The sequence below is a fragment of the Pogona vitticeps genome, chromosome 4 (assembly GCF_051106095.1).
Source record: "Pogona vitticeps strain Pit_001003342236 chromosome 4, PviZW2.1, whole genome shotgun sequence".
Taxonomy (NCBI): Eukaryota; Metazoa; Chordata; class Lepidosauria; order Squamata; family Agamidae; genus Pogona; species Pogona vitticeps.
This window is the reverse complement of record NC_135786.1, coordinates 212,203,121-212,225,831: the sequence shown is the minus strand read 5'-3', so window position 1 is coordinate 212,225,831 and position 22,711 is coordinate 212,203,121. Positions and strand designations below refer to the sequence as shown.

The window sequence follows — 22,711 nt, the reverse complement described above, 5'->3', positions numbered from 1 at the left end:
CTGTACACTTTTTAAATTGCATTTTGTATATTTTAACCACATATGTTTTATGAACTGGTTGTACATTTTTAAACTGCATTTTGTATATTTTAGCCACATAATATGTTTTATGAATTGGTTGTATATTTTCAAACTGCATTTTGTAAATTTTAGCCATAAATATGTTTTATGAGCTGGTCACCCGATCGTAATAAATAAAATACTATGTTATCAAGGGCAAAGCCTCTACAAAAAACAGTAAGTGGCACAATGCTTAATTAGATCTCTTGTTTCGAGGGAACTACACTTAGCACACTCTGTGCCAGCTGGGTGCTCTCCATATTTTTAGACTGCAGTCACCATGACCAGTCCTGCTTGCAAAAAGTGCTAGTTGCAATCTATGTACCCTCTTAATTTTCAGCCTCGTTGGGGGGAACTCCTCTCTCTCTCTATTGTGGCTTCACCCGTGTGTGCACATGATTCTGCCCCCCCCATGCGCTGGGTTCTGTCACCTAATTTGATCACTGTGTGGGAGGAGGAAGAGAGCTCTGCGGAGGGAAGCTGAGTTGTGCCTGCGTGTACCCAGCTTAGCGGGAACCTTGGTTGCAATCCAACACACATGGAAGGGATCATATTGGACGTGCATGTTGCAGGAAGCACAACTTGCATTCCCTGAGACTTGTTGTTTGCTTCCTTCCTCCAAGCAGCAGAATGATCTGACAAAACAACTAATTTCAATATTTTATTTGAACAGATATAGAAAATATACAACAATATACAGAACAATGTTTACAGTACAAAAGTCTGTATCAGCCAAACTTTAAATTATGTATTTCCCTCCTACTATCAAATAAACAGAATTAAGAAGTCCACAGGGTCTTAAACTGAATGCCCAATAAACATAATGAAACAGATTCTGTTAAAATAATTAATACAGATTAAATTTGACAGGTGGCCCTAGGATAAATAGCACTCTGGATGAGAGGTACTTCTGGTGCCCACCCATCTCCCACGGTCAGCTCTGCAGGGTCACCAAGTTGGGGCAGATGTAATTTCATGGTCCAATACCTTACAATGATCTATGTTGTAGCACAGTGTTAGAGCACTCACCACCTCTTGAAGTAATTGATTCCATTGCCACACTGTTCTAACAGTTCGGAAGTCTTTCCTGCTATTCAACCAAAATCTGGCTTCCTGTAACTTGAGCCCATTGTTGTGTCTCCTGCACTCTGGGATGATCTCGAAGAGATCCTGCCCTCCTCTGTATGACAGCCTTTCAAGTATTATTATATCTCCCCTCAGTCTTCTTTTCTCAAGGCTAAACATGCCCAGTTCTTTCAGTCTTTCCTCTGGCTCTGGGGATTTGAACTTGTTCAAGCTAGCAAGGTATTCCTTGACTATTTATCAATCTCACATTTGTCTTGAAAGCTATAGTCTGTCCTTTGGGAAAAGACTGAACTAAAATAAAAACTGAGCACTTCTGCCTTTTCTCTTTCTTCTATAATTTTCCTGTCTCCATTGAGTAGCTGAGCCACTGTTTCATTTCTTGTCTTTTGCTATCCACATACCCAAAGAATGCTTTTTTGTTGTTGCTTTTAGTTTTTCTAATTAACCTCAGCTCATTCTCAGCTTTTGCCCTCATAATGCCATCCCCACAATTACTTGCTATTTGTTTGTGCGCTTCCTTTGTGGCCTGGCCTCATTTCCACTTCCTAATCGTGCCTTTTTTATTTCTAGGTCATGTCTGATTTTTTTTGTGAAGCCACAGTGGCCTTTTTTGCTGTCTCTCCCTTTTTTTCCTTGTTGGAATTTTTTTTAGTTGTGCCTTTAGAACTTTTTTTTAAGAAACTCCCACCTTTCTTGGACTCCATCTCCTGCCACTGGATCTTACTTATCATTGTCCTGAATTTATTAAAATTCGCTTTTAAAAAAATCCAGCATATACTTGTGGCTACACCCTGCTTTGGTTTCCCTTGAAATCAAGAATTCTAGTAGAACATGGTCACTCTCATCCAGAGTTCCCCTTACTGCCACTTCCTCCACCAATCATCTCTATTTGTTAGAATCATGTCAAGGATAGGTAGCCCTCTAGTTTCTTTCCCCACTTTTTGTAAGAGAAAATTATCAGCCACACAAGCCAAGAGTTTCTTGGAAGGACCATACTTGGCACAAGTTGCCTCCCAATAGATATCAGGATAATTTAAATCTCCCATCACTACTACATTGTGTCTCTTTGAAATGCTTGTATAATTTTAATGTAGACAAAGGAGAAATTGAAACTGTTAAAGATTTTTTGTACTTTAAATCAATCTTTAATCCAAATTGACTGCAGCCAAGAAATAAGATTACTGAAATTTGTAAGAGTGACTACCAAGGAACCAGAAAAGATCCTTGAGTACAAGAATGGGTCACTGGAGACTAAAGTCAAGATTACCTACCTGATGGTATTCCTGAATATATCTATGGTTATGAAAACATAATGAAGAAGACTGATTTAAAAAAATCAAATAATTTGAAATGACTAGAAGAGAGCTTTGCAGATAACCATGGACTGCCAGAAAGACAAATAATTGGGTTTTAAATTTTAAAAAAAGCTGCTTTGAAGCTCTCCATAGAAGCATAAATGATGAAGCTGAAGTAATCTGGGTACATCACAAGAAGACAATTTAATAAAAACACTGTAATTCCAAGAAAAGTTGAAGGCAACAGGGAAAGAGGAAGATAAATTATGAGATATATTGACTCAATACAATATTTGTTTATTTATTTAAAACATTTACATCCTGCTCTATATTATAGGATCTCAGATTGGGTTACAGAACTGTATAAAACATATGTCAAGGCCTTGCATTTGCAAGACCTGAGTAGGGATGCTGATGATAGGAAATTTTGGAGGTCACTAATTCATAGGTTTTCCATAAGTTGCCAATTAATTGATGGCTCATAAAACTTGTTAATCTTCGAGTTAAAATCCATGCCCACAGCTTGACTTTGTCCTGGGTCCTAGCAGAATGATAGACAGCTGCTGCCGCCACCACTGGGGGTGGGACCAGTGGTGTTCACAAGAGTAATCTAAGGAGCTATTTGAAGGAAGGGGACCTCTGAGGCATAGGCATCACAGCATATTAGACTGAGCAGACTAGCTGTTCAGTGTTAGAGTATATTGGCTAGATTAATACACTGATCTAATACATTGTGAACAGACCACAAAAATAACTGTGTTACTGTTACGGCTTTCACAACCAGATGTATTACAGTACCAGAGAGGTTGGTTTCAATTAAAATAAATAATTTCAATTACAAATTTTTAAGGCGGTAACTATGGCTGAAATTGATGGTTGTCGCGGGCTTTTTGGGCTCTTTGGCTGTGTTCAGAACATGGCCAAAGAGCCCGAACAACCCACAACAACCATCAGATCCTGGCTATGAAAGCCTTCGAGAATACATGGCTGAAATTGTTTTGCATAAAATGATTCATTGTCTTCTTACACTTTTTCGGGGGGTTCTTGTTCATCTTACTACAATCACTGACATCTTCCTACAGTGACACTTTCCCAATAGTAAAGATAGATTTATTTCTTTGTTCTAGCAGCATATAGCGTCCTGGCAGCTATCATTCTTTCTGATGACATTTAATTAAGACATAGAGAAAGTGACCTTTTTTCTTTCATTTTCATCATACCATGCCCAGGAGTCTCAGGCTAAATCTGTAGCCACTTTTACTTTTACTCTTTTGGAATTATATTTTTTTGAAAAAGGCACTAGGTCATTTTAAATTGAATGTGGAAAAAAAGAAAAAATGCAGTTGAATGTAATCAGTTCATCACTCTATCCATTACATCGCATTGGGTCCAATTTAATAGGAAATAATACAGTGGTGCCTCGCTTAATGAGTGCACCGTATAGCGATGTTTCCGTATAGCGATCCCTTTTTCGGGATCGCTATACGGAAACATCCCCGATCGTCGCAATGGGGAAAACCCGCATTGCGAAGATCGGGTATTGGGGCGGCCATTTTGGAGCCGCCGAACAGCTGATCGGCGGTTCCAAAATGGCCGCCGGAAGCCCGGAAATGGCTGCCGGCAGCCGTTTTCGCGCCCTGCCCTCGCTTAGTGAAGGCGAAAATGGCTGCCGGCAACTGGAATCCTCGCTGAACGGGTAAGTAACAAAGGTATTGGAACGCATTAAACGAAGTTTAATGCATTTCAATACATTTCCCCTACCCGTTTAGCGACGATTTCGCATAGCGAGGGTTAATCCGGAACGGATTAACCTCGCTATGCGGGGCACCACTGTACTGTGTTTCCCCGAAAAAAAGACAGGGTCTTATATTAATTGTTGCTCCAAAAAACACACTAGGGTTATTTTCAGGGGATGTCTCTATTTTTTTCATGTACAACAATCTACATTTATCCAAAGACAGTCAGGTCATCTTCTTCTGGTTGCTGCACAAGGGTGGGGGGCGGGGTTTCACTTAACTGGGGCTTATTTTGGGGGTAGGTCTTATTTTCAGGGAAACAGGGTATTCCCTATTATTCATACAGCTATAATTACTTTGTTGGAGTTTTAATTTTATTCTATATGAACTGTGCTGATTTTATTTTTAAAAACCAAAGGTAGGGATAATAAGTGAACACAAAAGAACAGAGAGGATTTTGCCAGACTGTATAGACTTGAAAAATATTGTTTAAGGTCCTTGCCAGTATCTCTGATTCAATGGTAGCATTATTCTACCCATTCAATATCTAATTTTAAAAAAAATACAAAAGGAGAACCAAAATGTCCCATGTCTTTTATAATTAAGTACAGTTTATATTAAGTTTTCAACATCTGTTATGTGATTGTATTTGCCAGACAGATGTCACTGAACTAGGCCTTAAACCATGGGATTCTGAATTTAATCATGCTGATGACTCACTCAGTGGAATGCTGGACTGAGAAAGCTCATTTCCTCCGTTACTCATAAGTAAAATATGTTTGGAGCCCAGCCTGGTCAGCACATTAGGAATGTGAAGAGTACTGTAGTTCTATTACTCTTTTGTAATTACACTAGGTCATTTTATACTGAACGTAGGGGAAAAGTGGAGGGGGGTAGGGGAAGGCAAACCTCTGTTCTTTATTGAAGACTTCACACAAGTACCTGAAAGCTGTTTGAAATGTAATAGCATGGTGGCTGATTGTGTGAAGGAGCTCTGGGGGTAATTTCTGAAAAACTGAACACTGTTATAATAGTCCCATGTAGAGAGAGAATCTGGTGACTATCTAACCCACTGGTTCTTAACCTTGGGTTACTCAGGAGTTTTGGACTGCAACTCCCAGAAGCCTTCACCACCAGCTGTGCTGGCTGGGGTTTCTGGGAGTTGCAGTTCAAAAACATCAGAGTAACAAAGGTTAAGAACCACTGATCTAACCAAGTGACAGCAGAAACAAATCAGCTAAATAATTTTAGGATTAAAATGAATTTTAAATTTGCATTTGCATTAAAAGAATGTATTTTTATTAGGCAAACTTGAGTTATGAACAGTGTTATGAACACCCTTTCCGCACACAGCATCTTAAGATTGTGACTCTATGGTTCTAATATCAGACATTTTTCTCCTGTCCACTTCTGTTTTATTTTTCTTTAGCTTCCTGAAGAGATCTCGAAAACCAGAAAGCTTTCATGCTCTTATGATCTTTAAGCTTCCCCACTAAAGAGATTATCATGAGATGGATATTCTAATTTTTCATATGACCAACATGGCTACCTGGCCTTTTGTATATTCTTATTTTGTTTCCTTTAAATCTCGTGGTGTGTAGTCAAAACTATATCTGGTCTCCCTGAAGCTACAGAAAAACAATCCACTAATCAGAACACATGTTAACTGTACAGGTACACATATATCTGTACGAATTCCAGAATTCAGTTTTACAAGAAAATGGAAATGGTTGGCAGAAACAGAAAGAGGATACTGGTTGTGCGAAAGGGACCAGGGGATAATAATCATAGGGCAGAAAAAGCCCAAGCCTATCTGGGCCTACTTCCATTTACTACTCTTTGCATGGCTTTCTCTACAGTCACATACGAAGAGCTTCCCAAAGGTTGTGCAAGCCCCAACCAATGACTACTGCCAATCTTCTTCCATTCTTTTGGACTGCAGATCCCAGAATCCTCCAGTCAGCATGAATAGGGGATTCTAGACTTGCAGTCTAAAAAACACACAACCCAAAACAAAACCAACTCCATTCAGAGTCATCATAAGCAGGGCATGCAGGTGATGGTCTTCCCCATAGTCTCTCCCCAACACCTGCCTCAACATAAGATGACAGCAGGGGATCAACATCACAAGGTAGCGGTAAGAACCCATACAGAAAAAGGGCCCCCTATTCCTTATCTCAGAGCACCTTGGCTCTCATGGTCCTTCACCTTGCTTTCCATTCATCTGCAAGCACGGAAACAGGGACAAGAAGTGGGTGGAAGAGGCAGTGTGAACTGCATGCTTCTCCCTCTCCCTCCAGGAGGCAATGGAGACCAGCCCCAGAAGAAGGCAAACAAACAGTCAGCCGTGACAGAAGCAAAGAAGTTAACATTCCATTTGTAACAATTTCATTGCACAGAACTAGTAATAGTCTTAGTTAACTAATATTATCATTTCAGTAAGTCAGACCATCCAGTAGGGGCTCGTTTGCATGTTACTGACCCTTGATTCATGTGGGGGAGGCTTCTTTTGTTTATCCCACCACATCTGCTATGTTAATTTCAATCAGCACATTTTTACATCTGTGAGCGTTTTTATTCCTGTGGAAGGCTTTGCTGTGCACTCTACCTAACGGATCAGCAAAACTGCTAGCTGGAGTGCTCAGAATTCCAGAATCCTTTTGTTAACAGAAGCAGAACAAAAAAACAAAGGATACAGTAGAGGACTCAATATAACTAGCTGAAATATATTTTTTTCCACTTCAAAGCTATTTTTAAGAGGTCTTCTTTGCTAAAACATCTGTGTACAAGTCCGCATTGCAGCACAAATTAGAAAAGTGGCAATGAGGACTGCCCTGCACATAATAAATTTCTTCTCTGACAATCACAGAAACATGAAATGTTGAGAAAGTGCTTCAGCCTTCCATGGCTGGGCTTCGCTAAGGCATAGCTTTCTCACACTCTGAGATGACATCCATCTACAAATTTTTTTAGATATTCAGTAGGAACCGCTCTCAAACTAGAAGTTCATTACTTGAAGCCATCTGGCTTTTTCAGTCTTTGAGCATTTTCTTCCTTATGTATTCAGCTACCACTTCTGTTCAAGTTCACACATCAAAAAACATTACTCAAAGCCAAATGACAATATGTTTAACATGAAATCACACATTGTACAATAGGCACATATATGTATCTTCAAATTTAATGCATGGTTCTAACTTTTTATTACTAACAATATCTATTACCTTAGCATCCCTTTAAAACATGGGATTCATCAACCATTACAAGTATGAAAGTATTAAAGTCATACAAATAAGTTTTACTTTTATAGTGTATAAAAAGAGAAATCCTATACATAAATATTTACACGGTACTTCACCTGAGTCATCTTTTTGTGCACAGCATAATTAGAGACTGTTTAGAGTCTTTTTTCCTCATTCATTTATATAAGGAATCTTTCATCCACCAATGTTTTGGATGCCAAGTTCTTCTGTCCAACTGTATTACGAATGAACCTAAAAATCTGAACATAAAAACCCAGCTTCAAATATTATGGGTAAATTGCAGAAAATACTTACATTATAGTAAATAGTTAAATGACAGCTTTTTAAAAACACAAGTTTTTAAAAGAGAGGGAACTTTAGAAATAAATATTCATTTTCCTTGCCTTTCCAATGCAAAATAATTTCCTTTCCAAAAAAACCCCTGTCTGTTTATCTTCAAAGTAGTTTCTGGTCTTTTCTCCAAACATCTTTCTTACTGCAATATCTTTACGACTGTCTAGCTAACAGCAAGAAAAAATATCTTTCTATGGTTGTATTGCTAAATTACTCTAGATGTTCAGAAAAGAGGCACCAAAAGCAACATCACAGCTGTTAAGATTTAATTCTGTAAAATGTAACCCTATAAAACATGGTTGGGCAACTTCCAGAGGACCTGGTTGCACATCCTCACTTCTGCATTTCACTTCTGCATCCCTAAAATAAGTTTTTTAATTCCCTTTAATTGAAGAGGCCCCTTGTGTCCTCTAATGCAGGGTACCCAACCCCCGGTCCGTGGCCTGGTACTGGGCCATGGCAAGACTGGGCCACGGAGATAAATCTCCTGCCCCCCTGCATGCACTCCCCCCTGCACGCCTACCCGCACACATGGGTGCCTGCCCACTCGCACATGTGCATGAGAGTGCCTATCAGCAAGTGCACCATGCCCATTCGTGAGCATACCCAGCCTCCCCACACGAGTGAGCGTGCCCCCATCCATAAGCGCACGCCCCCATGGATGTGGAAGCAGCATGCACCCATCCACCTGCGAGCGCCCCATCCCCATTCACAGACCTCACCCCCCAACTGGTCCATGGTTTGGAAAAGGTTGTGGATCACTGCTCTAGTGGCAATTTCTAAATTCTTTACCAGTGGTATGGTAAACAGGAGCCTCCAAAATATGACAAAATTTCCCTGTCTCCATTAGAAAGCAAAAGGAGAATTTTCAGCTGTACATTTGTTTTTTTTAAAAATGGGATCTATGTGTGGTTGGGAGATCGAGGGGGCTGCATACAATCTGTAGGCTGTACTTTCCCCACACATCATATAGTGCATTATATCCAAATAGATATGGGAACAAATGGAATGGACACCTGAACAGGATCTCATCATCGGAATGGGAGTAGCTTTGATGCTCATGCACACTCTGGTTCCCATAAGACTGCTTAATGGACTCCGGAAAGAGACTCAGAAAACTTTTAGTAAATTCTAGTGTGCCAATTCTAAATATGCTCTTGCACAATGAATTACTTTTTCTGGATCAGGTTACAGGAGTGACTTGAAAATCTGAGTAAGTAGCAAATAGAGACATACTTGAAAATCCTGGAACTATGTACAAATCATCTAAGAGCTAAAAATTCCTTTAACTTTGTTTGAAAACAGGAGGCTTGTTTGAAAAAAGGAGGCTTTACAGGGACGTATGACAGCCTTAGATGGTTCTAATATAGAATGCAAAAGGTAAACTGAACTTGCATAATGAATCTGCACTTGATTTAGTTTTAATACCCATGTAACATCTAACTATGGAAATCATTTTAATGATAATCTGCAGATAAATGATAGGGCAAATTGCTGAAATTTTGCTATTTAAGAAACAAAACAGTATCTTCCAATGTGATTTGAATAACAAGGTTTACCTCTTGTTGTAAGTATGTAAGAACAGCTGCTAGGACAAAACTTTGGGTAGCCATATCAACTATGGTGAAAAATAGCATATCAAAGGTGAGAAGAGTAGCTTCGTTACCATAATAAAGAACATCACTGAAAGAATGTCCTTCATCTGCAAGAAAGCAAATAACTGGTTAAGAAGCTTATATATGGAAGTTTTGTACTATAAAATGAAAGTTTTGTACTATAAAACAGGAAAAATGAAAAATGATAAAAACAACAAAAAACAGCAGATGATATGCTGCAGATAACACCTATCACAGTAAATAAAATAAATATTTGTAAAATGGCTTTGAATAACATGATATCTTAGTTATAGGCCAGTGTTCATAAAAGCTTATGTGGTGATAAGAAGAAAAGGCCAGGTGACTGCCTCCTGCTGGGATGTCATTGAACTAGGAACAGATTCTTTTTTTGTTACAGAGGACATTAGAATCAACCAACATGTAAGCAGAGGAGAAGAAGAAATGAACTATCCTTACCTTGCCCTATTTAAATAGTAAGGTTTTAATACGACAGTGGGGGTATTTAAATAGTATTAAACACCACCACCCCCAGATTAAAATCCTACTATTATTCTCTTTTACCTTATTCAAGCCACTTGGGTAGCTCTATCAATTGAAGAACAAGATGCAATTCTGTTAGATTAAAAACTTTAAAAATCAAATAGATTGCCAATAAAGATTCCTTGTCAATATACTGAACAATCTCACTGAGAGTTTGGCCAGTTAAACATTTGGTTCTCAAAAGGACTGAAGGAAAATGAAAACATGCTACCCTTCTGAAAACCTTCCAGATTCTCTTCTATACTGGAAACAATTCTTAACACACCACCTTGTGAAGTTTATTATGTGACTTATACAATCCAGATTCAGGCTATTTTTTTTCATATTGTGTTTATGTCCTTGCCCAAAAATGGTTGAGAATGGCTGCTCTAAGGTATGTGCACAAAGAAGTTTAAAGTATATATTGTTAACAATATATTTCAATATATTTTATGCATATTTCTGAAGCATTAGAATGCTCTCTCAAATAAGTCACTGGAGCTTTTACAGGCATAAGCCATTAAGTATCATCTGCTTGCATAAAATACTCGAAAACACAGGTGCACAATACCATTGTAAAAGATGCTCTTTTCCATTGGTTCCATAAATTCCATTCCAAGGATTCGTTCTAATAACAGTTTGTCCTTTACAATATAATCCATTTCCTTATGAACCTAAAAAAGTGGGAAACATAACAATAATCCCCAAGAAGATAAAAGCTAAATAACCTTTGGAAATACAGGATTGTTTATTTAAAAAGAGAAATGAAAAACACTATCTATTGAGGAACTTGTATTCTGTCTTTCCATGTCAAGGTTGATCAACACAATATTATAATAATATTAAAAACAGAATTTAGAGGCAGAATACAAATTACAAAAAAGGAACAAAAATGTTTCATGAAAGAGCAACAACAATATTAGCAAATCAGGCAAGCCAAAGTTTAGCTGAAACAATAGATTTTCAAAAGGTAGTACAAAACCACCATGCAGGGAGTAAGGTAGCTCTCGTAGCAGAGGTTTTCTTATACAATACAGTGGTATATACAGAGAATGCTGTAGGGAAATGACATAAAGAAAGGGACATCTTAGAAAGGGAACTGATATGGCATTTCTTGAAAAACCAAAGAGACCCCACAAAATCACATGACATAATTGCTAATCTATGTTTCAGTTAGGTGTCAGTTGTAATACATACATGATCAATGAATGATCCTAGAAACTTATTCATGGTATGGTATGCTTTAGTTCTCTGTTCAAACGTAGTTGCAGAAGAATTCAAAAGCCTCACAGGACCGTGTTTCTGAGAAAGAAAGGCAAGTAAAAATGAATTAAAAGCATATGTATTGGGGGCGCTTGGTGCCCTCAACCTCAAACATGGAAGACTTGCAACAACCTATGTGCTTGTTCCTATTATAAAAATCTCTTTCTTACACCCATATACTTTTTACTTCCTCCCTTGCCTTTCCTGGTTAGGAAAGGTATGTGTGGAAGCAAAGTCAGTTCCTGACTGAGCTATGTAGACTGAGGAATGCTCCCTGATCTACATAGTTGAGTCAGGACACAAGTGACGCCTGATGGAGCCAGCCGGGAGATGATAACGTGAGGAGAAGTCCCCTATTCTTGTGCCAGATTCTGTGTTCCATCCTTAATTTCACTTTCTGGATAGGAGTTTTCATGAAATGAATACTTTATGGAGTTGTACAAAACCTCTCCTGGCCAGGCTACCATAGCTCGCTCTGAATCATTCAATAACACAGATGCATAACTGAGAATCATAATTATATGGAAGGGGGGGAATATAAGTCTTATTCAGGCAGCATGTCTAGAAGAATGTTAAAACGGTGGTGGATATGGGAGGAGTTTACACGAGCCCTGTTCCAATGCAGAAGTCAGTCAAATTTTTGCATATTGAACATGAAGGTCTGATGATGAGACAGTAGATTTGCTTGTAGCAAACTTAGCATACATAACTCCCAGAACTGGGAGTCTTGATAAAGCAGAGCTCCTGATCATGGGAGCTCCATTTAGTGCATCTAGATGAATGTGATTACAACCTCTTCTTCAAAGCTAGGTGGGATGTTCTCATTGATGTCTGGTGGGGAACTGGATGTGCTTATGTGCATTACTGGATACACCCTCCCCATGCTTTCCAGTCAAAAGCCTGAATAGCTGAAAAACTCAAGGGTACAATGTACAGGTGAAAGAAATAAGGCTTGTCTGAGGAAAGACTTGATGAATTTGATTCTTTAAAACAACGATTCCATTTTAAATGTAATATACATACCCTTGTTAATGTTTCATGGATCCTGTCATAATGTTGCCTCATCCTGGCTGAAATAGAAATCTGAAATGTCTGGCCATCTGTGTTTGGTAGCAAACCTCTTTGACTACACAGATTTTCCTGTGAAGGTGACATAAACCAGAATTGAGATGCAGCATGTATAAGGAATGAATTCAAGAATGTATTGTCACTGTCACTCTCAATATAGTTGTACACCACAACCAAGAAAAATACTCCTCATGTTACTTAAATATAAAACCAAGATGTATTATGAAAGGTGATACTGTAGCAATTGTATCTTTTTTTTTAAAAGGTTCACATTTTAGAACAACAGGCGAAAAATGTCACCTCTAACTAAAGCCTCTTCCTTTATGTGAGGCTTACAGTAGGGCAGCCTTTGTTAGTAAAGTGCTTATAATTATGAAGAAAGAGATTGCTGTTTCCTAGGGCTGCCATAAATCAGAGGTGACTTGATGGCATGTAGCAACTACTACAATACTGGCATAATTGGATTAAGATATTATGCTGTGTATGGTTTGTAGGTTTTAACTGTCACTGTCATATACTGAATATATTAAAGTATCTGGAAGTTTCAATCTCTGATTTGGAAAGCTGCAGTGGACCTTGCCTGAAATGAATAAATGCTCACACTCTTGCCGGTAAAATATGGGGTTCACAAATTTCCAAAAAATGTTGATAATTCACCGGGCTAGCAAACAAGGCCCTAGAGAGCTTACTCAGCTCTATAGATCCTGGGCTATATAACTAAGTGCTAGTAAAAATTAAATTAGTAAGAATAAAATTAAGTAAGTATGAAGATCTTGCCTACACTCAAGTGGAAGCATACCCTTACAGCAAGAACTACCCTGTTTCCCAGAAAATAAGACCTAACCTGAAATTAAGCCCTAGTATGATTTTTCAGGATGGTCATAAGCCCTACCCCAAATAAGCCCCAGCCAAAAGATGACATAATTGTATCTGAATAAATGTAGATTGTTGCACATGACAATAAAACATCCCCTGAAAATAAGCCCTAGTGTGTTTTTGGAGCAAAAATTAATATAAGACCCTGTCTTATTTTTGGGGAAACACAGTATTTACTGACATTTTGTCTTCAGCAATTGAAAGAACAGAATGATGACCCTTTACTGCTCTTTTCACATCTAAAGATGCATTGAGACAAAAAAAGAAGTTGTCTGAAAATATACAAATGAAGAAAGCACTTAAAACAGTGCTATCCATGCACAGCCCAAACTTTATACAAAAAAGGTAGAAAATACCATTTTACATGGCCTAAGAAAAGGTGACAATTATAAGGTTGCTGTCTGTCCTGAAAACCAATGTAAAATCACAATAATCACATGGATTCTAATTTATATTTGAATGCATAAAAAGTTTATAATATCAACCCTTCAAGTGGAAAATATGTCTGATTTTTACTTTTTAACCAATTCTCTAACCTTACACTATTTTTTTATGCAGCAACCAAAGGACAAGCAAATACTTAATGATGACACCTGTCACACACACTAATGTTGAATAATAAGACCAGTCTTTGCAATCTCTGATCCTAGTTCCTTTACATACCGCTTCTCTCTTTAGGTTCATATTCATCTCTTCCATATTGGTATCTGAATGGCCATGCACAGACCGACCATGAATATAATAGCCAAAGCATCTGTGTGACAACAGAAAGACTGAAATCTATAATGTGAGAAAAATACAATTCAGCAATTTAGCACAGATTCAAATAATGAAAATATTACTTCACAATGCTTCCATTCAATGACAACTTGAAGTCCTTTCCCACAAGAAAGCACACTGGGGCACTAAGGTATTTTGCAAATCGACAGTTCACTAGCCACCAACATATTACTACAGCTCTTACCAATAATACACTTTGAAATGACCTTTGTTATTGAGGCATTTGTGAAATGGTAAATGCAAGAAAAGGACATGTTCATGTGTTTGTTTTCCAAAAAATTTGCTGGTTTTCTAGTAAGGGAGGTGGGTTGCAGAATGAATATAGCTACAGCAAGGTACAATGATGAAGAACCTTCATTTTCTTAAACATTCAGATTACACAGGATATGGAAAAAACTCACACATTAAAAACAGGTTTGTGTTCTTTTCAGCTTCTTCATGGATTCAGAAAGTTTAAACAGTACTCCTAACAACCAGAATGTTTTCGTAATACTGTTTGGAGTGTCCTGACTGAGTCTTTTAAACCAGTGGTCCCCAACCTTTTTGGAACTGCAGACCAGTTGGCAGAGTGAGGGCACCCCTGCGCTTACGAGTGAGTGTGGCAGGTTTGTGGGTAGGTGTGGTACATTTGCAGATGGGCATGGCACACTCTTGGGTGAGTGGGGCATATGCACCATGCCTGTCCGCAAACGCGCCTGTTCACCCGTGCATACATGTGAGCACGCCACGCCCACCATGCATGCATGCAGGGGGCGGGAGATCTGTCTCTGCAGCTTGGTCCTGCAAGCCCATGGGCTGGTAGCAGGTTGGGGATCCCGATTTTAAACTACGGGCTGGATATTCATTTCTGAGTCCTCATCACAGAAGGAACAAAATGCAAACACTAATGACGTTTTTGTAAGAAACTGGTAATACATACTGTAAAGAACAGGAGTCTTACTTACGTATTAATACATTATACTGTTACATTATACACTGTTAAAGTAGAACAAACTAGATTCATGCTTCCTTTTAAGGTCTGAATACCCTTTAAGAAGAAATACTCACATTGCTCATACAGCACAAGTCAACAAACTGCCTTATCTTATCTTCTATAAATCTTTCATAGAATACAGAAAAATACACCACCTGTGAAACAAAATTCACCTTTGTTAGTGTGCTCATGGAATATGCTTTCCATTTCTCTATTTTATATGTAGCAAATTTCAGCACAAGCAGTAATGATAAGAAAGGCCCGGCAGCTCACTGCACCACTAGATACATATCCCCAAGAAAATAGGAGCACTTCCAAAAAGAGGCAAGATGTAAAGTGTTGATCTCTAGTGGTACATATTCAGAATACTGAGTCAGATGGTCACTATTTGCTAAGGAGTGTGCCCTCCGTGTGTATGTTTTACTCCACCTCCCATGATTCTCTGAGAATTCTCTAGGCACACCTAGAGACACCTACACTTCACTCACCCAGAAGAGACCCTATCTTCCAGATTAGTTGTAGAAAAAGAAAACTACCCTCATGCCTCCTGGCAGACCTAGGCCCCACTTCTTTTTTTGAGAAAGGGATGGGACACACTTTAGAATGAGCACACCTACTGCTTTCCCCTCTTTTGCTCTTCGTTTTTTAGACAAGGTATGAAAGCTGCCAAAAAAAAAAAAAAAAAAAAGCCAGATTCTGTGATTTATTTTATAGCGTCTAAGCCTTTCCCCAGTTCACTTCCCCAAACCTATAAATTCTAAATTAGTTTTTTTCTCGCACACCTATTTATTTAAATTTAATTTTTATATTTGTAAACAGCTTTTTCACTGGGAATCCATAGATATGTTTCTGCAAACACTAGTGTGCTTAGTGGTAAACACTATGTATTAGTGAGAATGTTGAAGGGAGTGAGAACAGACTTTTATGCTTAAAAAATCCATCTTACACTTGCAGAGGCTGTTTGATTAAAGCACATCATTATGATAACTTTTGAGAACTCCTGTATTAATAATTGAGGGATATTCATTGCCCATTTTCTTCCTCAAGGAAACAAGTGTCCAAACATCTACTTCTAAAGAAAAACCTAGGTGTTTCTTTCCTGTACTTTGAATCAGACGTACACAATATGGTAATGATGCATAATCAATAAAATCTTAGTCAAGGTGTGTATTTTGAGGGAAATACAATTAATTAGGCATTGATGCAAAAGCTTTACCTGTATTATGGCAATGACTAGCCAAAGTGCAGCAGATACCCCATATCTGAGAATGCGACTGGAGGGAGCTAGGTAACTTTCAGGGTTTCTAGTCAGGCTGGAAGAAGAGTCCATTAAGGCCAGATTTGAAAATCCCACCACCTGAAAATAGAATTTAAAAACATTTGTAAGTAAACTGTATACATTATTAATTTCAGTATATCTTAGAAAACAGTACTTGCTTACTAAATTTCTATACTTATTCACTTAAAATTAATAATCTGGGCCCTCGCTGCACAGAAGGATGTATAATTGTGACAAAAGTCAAGATACAATGATTTCATGAACTTTGCTATTAGTTTCTTTCATTCCCCTTCCAAAATGACCTGAATTATTTTTAGTTAAGACAGGAAATTAAAATCAGCATGAGACGATTTTAGCCATAGAACTTAAATATTTGTCAGTTCAGACAAATGAATGCTGATTGCCATCCTGTTGATTATGTGATATATTTAACTGAGCAGCTTGTTTTATTTCCTGCTTCAGAAGCTTCACATGACAGCCAATCCTTAAAGGTGAAAAGGCCTCTTATGTCAACTTTAATCCAGATTACAGCACTAGTGATATATCTGCATATTAGAAAGAAACAGATTCAACACACAGTTCTGTGCTGTGTATTGATGATACAGTAACTTCACCTGTCACCCATAATATAATAAAGATTTTAAAACACCAAACCATTTTGTTTATTTTTATTTAGTTCAAACACACAGATCTGTGTCACTGATGCTGCACCATAAACAGGTTGAAAAAGATTACAGTGGTGCCTCGCACAACGAGTGCCTCACACAACGATGAATTCACATAACGATGTCTTTTTCTGATCAAGTTGCTGCCTCACACAGCGATGTTTCCTATGGGGGATTTTCACATAACGATGTCCCTATCCCCTCATTTAAAAGTGTCTTAAACTGTTAGGAAACTGTTTTAAATGGTTGGCATCGATAGTCCAGCTTGTGAAAGGCATGCAAACTTAATTTGGTGTTGTTCTGAGTCTTCGTTCATTTTTGCTGATTTTTTTATTTTTCCTCATTGAAATGTATTGGACGGACTGTCCAATACATTTCAATGAGGAAAAATAAAAAAATCAGCAAAAATGAACCGGTTTTCAATGCATCTCTATGGAAAATGGTGTTTCGCAGAACGATGTTTCACACAGCGATGAATTTTTTGGAACCAATTAACATTGTTGTGCGAGGCACCACTGTAATATCTACTTATTTAAATTTGACTTTAATAAGTAACACATTGCGCATGTACAGATAATTGAACAAATTATTATTAGTTTTAAAAACAGGACAAACACAATAGACTTCAGCATCTACTGCATGCTGTTAATCTTAAACTGTTATTTATATAACATATTTGAAAACTGTCAGCATCAGTTTGATTGTGAAAACTGAAAATCACCTCTAAAAAGAAGAGAACAGTAAGAACTTGGAAGAGTGGATTTATTTTCCTGATGGTCTGAATTTCATTCCATTCATTTGCTATGAAGTATGTTCTCCATATGCTTACTGGTACAGGAACACTTCTCATGCCATTTTCTCCTATGGAGAAAAAACATCAAATATTAGATGTCTGAAATTTGAGTACCAGTGACACAAAAGTAGAAGCATTATGAATAAGTGGATACATGTGGCAATACATTATCATGACTCAATACAGATGGAATATGGGCATTTCTTGTTTCTTGGACTATTTCACATATTTCAGAAGCTAGCTCATGTTAAAGATCTGGTGTAGGTTAACCAAGTCCTATTTTTAGTGTCTAAGGGGTACAGTGGGCAAAAATCGTGCAACCACATTGATTGGACTGGCCTTCAGATATATGTTGAAGCTGAGGCTGTCTTACTTTGGGCACATCATGAGAAGGCAGGATTCTCTGGAAAAGACAATAATGCTGGGAAAGGTGGAAGGCAGCAGGAAAAGAGGAAAACCAAATATGAGATGGACCGACTTCCTAAAGGAACTCAGAAGTTTGGGTTTAGAAGAGCTGAGCAGGGCAGCTGAAGACAAGATGTTTTCGAGACTGGGTTGTCATGAGTTGGATGTGACTTGGTGGCACATAACAACAATAAAAACAACACATATACAGCCTATTGGATGGACTACTGACCTGTGGAATGGCCTGCCTGCTGAATGGAACTGAAGATATCGATAGTTTGTTTCATAAACAGCATGATCTACTGTTTCCTTTTGGTAAAAAGGGCTAAGAGTCTTTCTCAGACAGGACTTTTGCATTATGGACAAAAGACAAAGCTCTGGCCAAGCTGGAAGACAAAGGAACAGTATGGCTAGGCTACAGAGTTGGATACCTTCAATGACTCCATGCACAGAGTGTACCCTAAGATGCTACGATCATGTCATTTCTCTTAGGACAAAAGGATGATTTATTTCCTGGGAATAAAGAAAGGTAGTGCAATGTGCTTATTCTGTCAACTTGCTGTCTCCCATTATAGAACTGAATATTAGTGAAGGTAAGGAAGCCTGGAAATTTAGGTGTGCTGGTGGAACAAAAACAGTTACTGCTTGCGAGGAAGAAAGATTCACACTGACATTCATGCTCAAATGCAGATGTTTTTAATCTTTCCTGAACTAATGTTTACTTTTGCTTTTAGATTTTGAATACTTTAGGGCCTTTGGGTCTTACTTTGCCTTAATTTCAGGGGAACCATTAATTTTTGCAATAGGTTACATTATTTCTTCTAAGATATTCTACACTTCCCTTTCCCTTGTACTTCTTTTTATAAAGAGCTAGGTTTTCCTGAGATAATTTATAGTCCATGGACTGCTCTGAGTGAACTTTGATTCTCTTACTTTCTTATTTATTTCTTCAAAACATATACCCAAACAAAGTGACCTCAATGATTTATTTTACATCTGTCCTTTTGATTTTCCCATCTGATGCTCCTTGATCAATTTTCCCACACATTCCCCTGACTACTCGGGAAACTGTTCTTTGGAATAGGCAGCGATGTTTTCTCAGTCTGTAGGTTGAAGACTGCTAGACAAATAAGAATACAGTGTGTGTGTGTTTAGTCGTTTAGTCGTGTCCGACTCTTCGTGACCCCATGGACCAGAGCACGCCAGGCCCTCCTGTCTTCTACTGCCTCCCGGAGTTGTGTCAGGTTCATGTTGGTTGCTTCGCAGACATTGTCCAGCCATCTCATCCTCGGTCGTCCCCTTCTCCTCTTGCCATCACACTTTCCCAACATCAGGGTCTTTTCCAGGGAGTCTTTTCTTCTCATTAGATGGCCAAAGTACTGGAGCCTCAGCTTCAGGATCTGTCCTTCCAGTGAGCACTCAGGGTTGATTTCCTTTAGAACTGATAGGTTTGTTCTCCTTGCAGTCCAGGGGATTCTCAAGAGCCTCCTCCAGCACCACAATTCAAAGGCATCAATTCTTCGGCGGTCTGCTTTCTTTATGGTCCAGCTCTCACTTCCATACATCACGACAGGAAAAACCATAGCTTTGACTATTCGGACTTTTGTTGGCAAGGTGATGTCTCTGCTTTTCAAGATGCTGTCCAGATTTGTCATCGCTTTCCTCCCAAGAAGAAGGTGCCTTTTAATTTCAGGGCTGCTGTCTCCATCTGCAGTGATCATGGAGCCCAGGAAGATAAAATTTGACACTGCCTCCATATCTTCCCCTTCTATTTCCCAGGAGGTGATGGGACCAGTGGCCATGATCTTAGTTTTTTTGATGTTGAGTTTCAGACCGTTTTTTGCACTCTCCTCTTTCACTCTCATTACAAGGTTCTTTAATTCCTCCTCACTTTCTGCCATCAGAGTGGTATCATCTGCATATCGGAGGTTGTTGATATTTCTTCCGGCAATCTTAATTCCGGCTTGGGTTTCTTCCAGTCCAGCCTTCCGCATGATGTATTCTGCATATAAGTTAAATAAGCTGGGGGACAATATACAGCCTTGCCGTACTCCTTTCCCAATTTTGAACCACTCAGTTGTTCCATGACCAGTTCTAACTGTTGCTTCCTGTCCCACATATAGGTTTCTCAGGAGACAGATAAAGTGGTCAGGCACTCCCATTTCTTTAAGAACTTTCCATAGTTTGCTGTGGTCCACACAGTCAAAGGCTTTCGCATAGTCAATGAAGCAGAAGTAGATATTTTTCTGGAACTCTCTGGCTTTCTCCATAATCCAGCACAAGTTAGCAATTTGGTCTCGAGTTCCTCTGCCTCTTCGGAATCCAGCTTGTACTTCTGGGAGTTCTCGGTCCACATACTGCTGAAGCCTACCTTGTAGGATTTTGAGCATAACCTTGCTAGCGTGCGAAATGAGTGCAATTGTACGGTAGTTGGAGCATTCTTTGGCACTGCCTTTCTTTGGGATTGGGATGTAGACTGATCTTTTCCAATCCTCTGGCCACTGTTGAGTTTTCCAAACTTGCTGGCATATTGAATGTAGCACCTTAACAGCATCATCTTTCAAGATTTTAAATAGTTCAACTGGAATGCCATCACCTCCACTGGCCTTGTTGTTAGCCAGGCTTTCTAAGGCCCACTTGACTTCGCTCTCCAGGATGTCTGGCTCAAGGTCAGCAACTACATTGTCTGGGTTGTCCGGGATATCCACATCTTTCTGATATAATTCCTCTGTGTATTCTTGCCACCTCTTCTTGACGTCTTCTGCTTCTGTTAGGTCCCTCCCATTTTTGTCTTTTATCATGTTCATCTTTGCGCGAAATGTTCCTCTAATATGTCCAATTTTCCTGAACAGATCTCTGGTCTTTCCTTTTCTGTTATCTTCCTCTATTTCTTTGCATTGTTCATTTAAGAAGGCCCTCTTGTCTCTCCTTGCTATTCTTTGGAAGTCTGAATTCAAGAATACAGTGAGCTTTAACTAAATGGCTGGTGGAAGATTAGGAGCAAATGCAGTATTTTATAAAGAGCTAACAGCATGTGTGGATATTTCTATCTGTATATGACTTTTCTTTATCAGATGGCCATCAATAAAACAAGTTAGAGATCTGTCTTTTACAACAAATACTTTGCATAAACAGCTCGTGGGTTTTCAGTCATGTCAATACATGTTTAAATAATCCAAACTTTTGATGGCAATATCCTGCACCATCTTCACTTCTCTCATAAAGTTGACATAGGATATTGCCATCAAAAGCCTTGATTAGTTAAACAATAAACATGTATTGACACGACCGGAAACCCGTGAGCAGTTTATGCAATAAAACGAATATTTCTCATTAGGGACCAAACAAGACTTATTGCAGGAGGTTTCTGAAATGTAAATGAGGTGGGGAAAGTTGTGCAGCTGCTTCATATTCAATACAAAGAGTCATGTACATACAAAGGGTAGGGGGGAGCTCTTTCTCAAGTTCCACTGACTTAAATTGGAAACTTAAGGACACAAGCCTGAATCCAGAGGCAGGGGGTACCTGCTGGTACCTCACTTGGAGCTGTTTCACAAACACCATAGAGGGATGCAGGAAGGATGGGAAGAAACTTAGTTCTTTTGTAGGGGTGGTCTAGTGTGAGTCCAATAATAGTTTTACGCCATGACTTGAAATGGAACTGATGGAACATATGAGGTACTGAAATTTTCCTGTGTTGTAATCTCAAAGCATATCAACCTCCTGTGATGCAGCCAAGCCACAAAAGTGGCCGCTTCCCATACTTATAGATAGGGACTCCTGTATGTATACACACAACTTCATTTTTCTTCCTTGAACATAGAATCTGAACAGTTGGCTTCATAATTTTTGTTTCAAACTTTGTACTGGAAACTTTCTCAAGGCTGTGTGTGGCAGAGGATGTCCACCCTATCCTTTCTGAATTTATATCTTCCTCCTGTTTTCAAGTAAATATTGTCTCCCAAATCAGCTGATGTCAATAAAAAGAAAGTTTGTAAGTCAAAGCACAGGCCAAAGAAGACAAGACACTGGAAAGAAGGAGAATGGAGGGAGAAGATAGAAGATGATGTTTGGTTTGGTCAGAACAAAAGAAAGGGGTAAGTTACAACAGGCATTTGGGAGCCAAGCCATAACCGACAGAGCAACTACTGTATTTTTGCCCAACTGCAGAGGCCCAGCTATGCTTCTTCCCAAGTTTATAGTCTCAGAACAACTGGTAGTTAGTGCACAGTGTACTTCTGGCTGGGGTGTGTGTGTGAGAAAGTTATCTTCACTTGTAATGTTCTTTCTTGGGGGCAAAGAGGGAGACTTCTTACCCCTCCCCGGCTCCCTGGCCAGCAGTCGATATCAGTAACTTGTTTAAGCTCTACAGTCCTCAGGCAGCTATGAATGAACAATGTACCAGTACTCTCTCATCACAGTACTTCAGAAAAGTCTTTTTTACCAAATGAGTGAAACAGAAAAGCAACAACGTGAAGCATATGTTTTCTCCAAGTTTGCATATGATAAAGTTGCTTTTCCCTTGAAAGGACATGTCACATACATAAGAAGGTTATTTTCACATACCTTCAACAGCTTTAAGAACTTTTCCTTTAGGGCGCTCCCAGTCAATGAAAAAGATATCAGTTGTAAATTGGGAAACAAGCAGATGCAAGAATTGCAGGGTCTAAGGAAATTGTTTAATGAAACAAAAATAAACTT

At 38.8% G+C, this 22,711-nt stretch overlaps 1 protein-coding gene across 1 annotated transcript in view; it reads right to left on the bottom strand.

Moving 5' to 3' along the window:
- Positions 1 to 708: 708 nt before the first annotated feature.
- Positions 709 to 22,711, bottom strand: part of LOC110074783 (meckelin) — a 52,656-nt gene continuing 30,653 nt past the window's right edge. The window contains exons 19-28 of the mRNA XM_072999112.2: positions 22,577 to 22,676; positions 17,534 to 17,673; positions 16,085 to 16,225; positions 14,943 to 15,023; positions 13,779 to 13,895; positions 12,195 to 12,311; positions 11,106 to 11,210; positions 10,480 to 10,582; positions 9,333 to 9,475; positions 709 to 7,679 (exon numbers count right to left, since the gene is read on the bottom strand). Coding sequence (XP_072855213.2) covers positions 7,599 to 7,679; positions 9,333 to 9,475; positions 10,480 to 10,582; positions 11,106 to 11,210; positions 12,195 to 12,311; positions 13,779 to 13,895; positions 14,943 to 15,023; positions 16,085 to 16,225; positions 17,534 to 17,673; positions 22,577 to 22,676 — 1,128 coding nt within the window. The 3' untranslated portion in view covers positions 709 to 7,598. The remainder of the gene's footprint in view (positions 7,680 to 9,332; positions 9,476 to 10,479; positions 10,583 to 11,105; positions 11,211 to 12,194; positions 12,312 to 13,778; positions 13,896 to 14,942; positions 15,024 to 16,084; positions 16,226 to 17,533; positions 17,674 to 22,576; positions 22,677 to 22,711) is intronic.